This window comes from Microtus ochrogaster, unplaced genomic scaffold (assembly GCF_000317375.1).
Source record: "Microtus ochrogaster isolate Prairie Vole_2 unplaced genomic scaffold, MicOch1.0 UNK6, whole genome shotgun sequence".
Classification (NCBI taxonomy): Eukaryota; Metazoa; Chordata; class Mammalia; order Rodentia; family Cricetidae; genus Microtus; species Microtus ochrogaster.
In genome coordinates, this window is record NW_004949104.1 from 13537869 (window position 1) to 13541868 (window position 4000).

The 4000-nt window shown below is 44.5% G+C and overlaps 1 protein-coding gene across 1 annotated transcript; it reads left to right on the plus strand.

Annotated features, from left to right (window-relative positions):
• Positions 1–1351: 1351 nt before the first annotated feature.
• Positions 1352–3313, plus strand: Ppia (peptidylprolyl isomerase A). Its single transcript, XM_013353354.1, has 5 exons — positions 1352–1366; positions 1665–1716; positions 1836–1924; positions 2516–2688; positions 2978–3313. The coding sequence occupies exons 1-5, from the start codon at positions 1352–1354 to the stop codon at positions 3108–3110; spliced, it is 462 nt and encodes a 153-aa protein (XP_013208808.1). The 3' UTR covers positions 3111–3313.
• Positions 3314–4000: the final 687 nt, after the last annotated feature.

Here is a 4000-nt window from a genome sequence, read left to right on the forward strand (position 1 = left end):
CTGCGCCCTGTTGGGCCCTGCGCGACCGGGCGCACGTGCTCGGCGCGCCTCTCCCGTCTCGGAGCCGTTGGGCCCCGCCCTGCTGGGCTGCGGCGCCGCCGACCCGCAGGCATCTTCCCAGCCATCTCCCCTGAGCCGCTGCCTTTCCGCGGCATCCGGGCAGGGACCTCACTTAGGGTCTCCAAGACGAAGGCTCGATGAGCCGGTCCCTGCTCGTTAGTCCCGGGTAATTCGGGTGTGCTCGAGTGTGGCCGGAGCGTTGCTCCATTTGGTTTGAAGCAGTAACGTTTGTGTAGAGGCCCAGAACATCCCTCTACCTCCCCCACCCCACGAGCGGAAACGGGAAAGGCCGGGCCTTCGCTGGTGCCCAAGGACCGCCTCCCGTCGCAGTGATGGCGCAGCGGGGGAGGCGCTCTGGAACCCCTCCCGATTGCCCTCTGTGGAACAGGCATGTTAGAGCTGGCCACGCTGCAGTCTCGCATTTGACCCAAGCGGATTGCCAGTGGCTAGTTACCTAATTGGTTTGGGAGGTGTTAAATGGCTGCTTAAAGATCAGATAGTAATTAGTATCCTAAGCGTGTTTCTTTTACAAAATTAAATATTCTCGTTAACCCCAGCACCATGCCTTAGGTCATAGTGAAATTGAATGTTGCTTAGTCTCTGCCTTGTTAAATTACTCTAGAACTACCAGTGGTTAGGTTTGGATGCGCTTAACTACAGACCTAGATTTCCCTGTTGTCCGCCCACCACAGTGCTCGGCACAGTCTTCAGCCAGAGTTTCTCTGTAGTCAGAGCTGATAATTGGCAAGGGCTCTTGTGGAAACTTGGCCCAAGCTTAGTGCTGGGCAGCAGGTCAGTATCAGGTTAGCCAGAGCTTGAAGTGAGACAAGACTTGCAGGTCTGTAGGTGAGAATAGAGATGGACCCGCCAGGAAGGGCTTCGAAGAAGTACTTGCAGTAAAAGAAAGTAGGCTTGCCACGTTCTGAGAGAGGGAGTTTAAGCGGTTTAAGAGAACCCATATATCTAACCTTTTAAGCCATAGGTATATCCCTCTAAGAGAATAGAATAGAGATGCTATAACTGATTTACTATTATCTTGGAAAGTTGAAAAAGAATTCGTGGTTTTGGACTATGAAAGGGCTTGTAAATATTGAGGAAAGGTTCAAAGCACATACTAGTAGGTAAGGGACCTAGGTACCAAGACCACTTACCTGATGCTGATGCTTCAGAGCTGTGCTGTGATAGGGTGAAGGTGGCATTTCCCTTGCCAGTGACTAACACAGCTTATTTACCTGATTGTGCATTGTGTGACAGTATTTTCTTTCAGAAGCTTTGATTTTTAGATTCTGACATGAAGTTAGGGGAGGTGATGTATATTTGAGAAGCCTGAAGTCTGTTCAGAAGTAGGTGTGATGTATTAAAAGCTCTTGAGTCACATTTAAGGAGTGTCGCTATTTCTAAGTCATGACCAGCTCCAGATTTCTGGCATGTTTTTGGTTCTCATGTTTCACAACCCAGCCCTTAAAACTTAGGAGTAATTCCTACTGGGATTTGAAGATTATTACTGAAGTAGTATTATCCTACTAAAGAAAATGAATTTATGATGTACAAATCCCTAATCTAAGGGCATTAGTCATGAAAATATTCACTTATGTATTAACTAGCTGTCCTTTTTCTCCTTACAGCTGTTTGCAGACAAAGTTCCAAAGACAGCAGGTAGGTTCAATTTTCTAAATTTAACAAGTTTCATGGATAGAACAATTTAAAAGAGAAACCATATATGTGTATACTGTATTTTGTTTCTAACAACTATTTTTTTTTTTTATTTCTAACAGAAAACTTTCGTGCTCTGAGCACTGGAGAGAAAGGATTTGGATATAAGGGTTCTTCCTTTCACAGGATTATTCCAGGATTCATGTGCCAGGTATGAATTGACTGAATTTTTAGTTCCTTTAGCTTCAGATTGAGCCAGAATGAATGCTTCAGTTGTACTTTACCTGAGCTAGTAGTATACTGGTTTTTTTTTTTCTTATTTGTATGCATAACATAGTGCACCTATGCAGGTCAGTTCTCCATCTTGTGTGTCCTGGGATTGGTTTCAGGTCTTGGTGGCTGATTATTTTATCCACTGAACCATCTCATTGGCCCCTTAAATTCCTTTCCTTTTCTTCCTCCTGTGTACTGAGATTCCACATGTCCTCCACACCGACCTTCTAGAATCTATATGTACCTTGCTCTGGGGTGAGCCCTCTGAAGTGCCTGCTACTGAGGACCTGAGTCCCCAGAGCTCCTGTAAAAGCTGGGTATGGTGACAAATGCTCTGATGCTGTCAACCAGCCTAGCCAAAACTTTAGGCCCCAGGCCAATGGTAGACTTGTAATTGTCTGAAACAAAAGATGGCCCTTGCAGAATAGTTTAATGTTGCATACAAAGACAAGAATTAGAAATGTGTTAAGGCTTTACCTTGTGAATGTTCAGTTACATTGCTGAAATGACAGATTTCTCTCTGTTATAGGGTGGTGACTTCACACGCCATAATGGCACTGGCGGCAGATCCATCTACGGAGAAAAATTTGAGGATGAGAACTTCATCCTGAAGCATACAGGTCCTGGCATCTTGTCCATGGCAAATGCTGGACCAAACACAAACGGTTCCCAGTTTTTTATCTGCACCACCAAGACTGAGTGGTAAGAAACACAATGAATGTATCTATTTGGAAAAGCACAACCCTGCTGAGAGACATTTGTTTGTTCAGTGTTTGTTTTATTCCATCTCTTAGTGGAAATGAAGGCCGTAAGAGTGATTATGTGTGCATGCATCTGTCTTTTTTTTTGTTTTGTTTTGTTTTGTTTTGTTTTGTTTTTTGATACAGGGTTTCTCTGTAGCTTTGGAGCCTGTCATGCATCTGTCTTGTAGCAGTCTTTAGCTCAGTGCGCCATCTTCTGCTAGTTGCTGATGGTGATCATTCTTCTACAGGCTGGATGGCAAACACGTGGTCTTTGGGAAGGTGAAAGAAGGCATGAACATTGTGGAAGCCATGGAGCGTTTTGGGTCCAGGAATGGCAAGACCAGCAAGAAGATCACCATTTCCGACTGTGGACAACTCTAATTCTTTTGACTTGCGGGCTTCTTACCCACCAGACCATTCCTTCTGTAGCTCAGGAGAGCACCCCAGCCCCATCTGCTCGCAGTACCCTGTAATCTCTGCTCTCACTGAAGTTCTTTGGGTTCCATATTTTCCTCATTCCCCTTCAAGTCTAGCTGGATTGCAGAGTTAAGTTTATGATTATGAATAAAAACTAAGTAAGAATTGTTGTCATTGTTTGTATTGAGGTGTTGGTACAGCTGGTTAGGTACCTTTGAAGATAGTCTTCCCTAACTCAAGAGGTCTTAACTGTCACTGATCCCACTTAGCATATAGGTTTGTAGATTTATGGTTTAGTAGGGGCTGCTGTGTGAGTGTAAGTTTGGGGTCTGTTGGTCCTAACCTTTACCAACTAAGCCATCTTTGAACCCCAGATTTGTTTCTCGCAGAGGTGACAGAAGGATGAAAAGTAGAATGGAGTACAAGCCTGAGTAACCTCTGAGTTAGTTTTGCAACCCATGTGAACAATGAAGCCTTTTCTGGTTTCAGGAGAACCTAGTGCACAAACATGCATACATATGGGTAAAACACTCAAGTTCAGCAGTTATTCTTGGTTACGTGTGTGTGTGTTTGGTTTGGAGGCTTCAGACAGGTTTGGGCTGTGAGCCATCTGATGTGTGTATTGAGAATTGAACTCTAGTCCTGCAAGTACTAACTGCTGAGCCATCCAGATCCTAAATGCTTTCCAGCTTGTTTTCATTCTGTGTAGGTTTTAGGACAACTTTTCAGGGTTTGGTTCTTCCACTGTTTTTCAGCACTTGACCTCAGGTCTTCAGGCTTTGTGGCAAGCACTTTTTATGCACTGACTTAGAACGAGCCCCAGTATTTCATATTATTTACATTGTTCTTAATGG

Excerpts from the sequence above, each read along its gene's own strand:
- Ppia (XM_013353354.1), top strand. Across the intron at positions 1,925-2,515 it reads TTCCAGGATTCATGTGCCAG|GGTGGTGACTTCACACGCCA; the intron begins GTATGAATTGAC and ends TCTCTGTTATAG. Across the intron at positions 2,689-2,977 it reads TGCACCACCAAGACTGAGTG|GCTGGATGGCAAACACGTGG; the intron begins GTAAGAAACACA and ends ATTCTTCTACAG.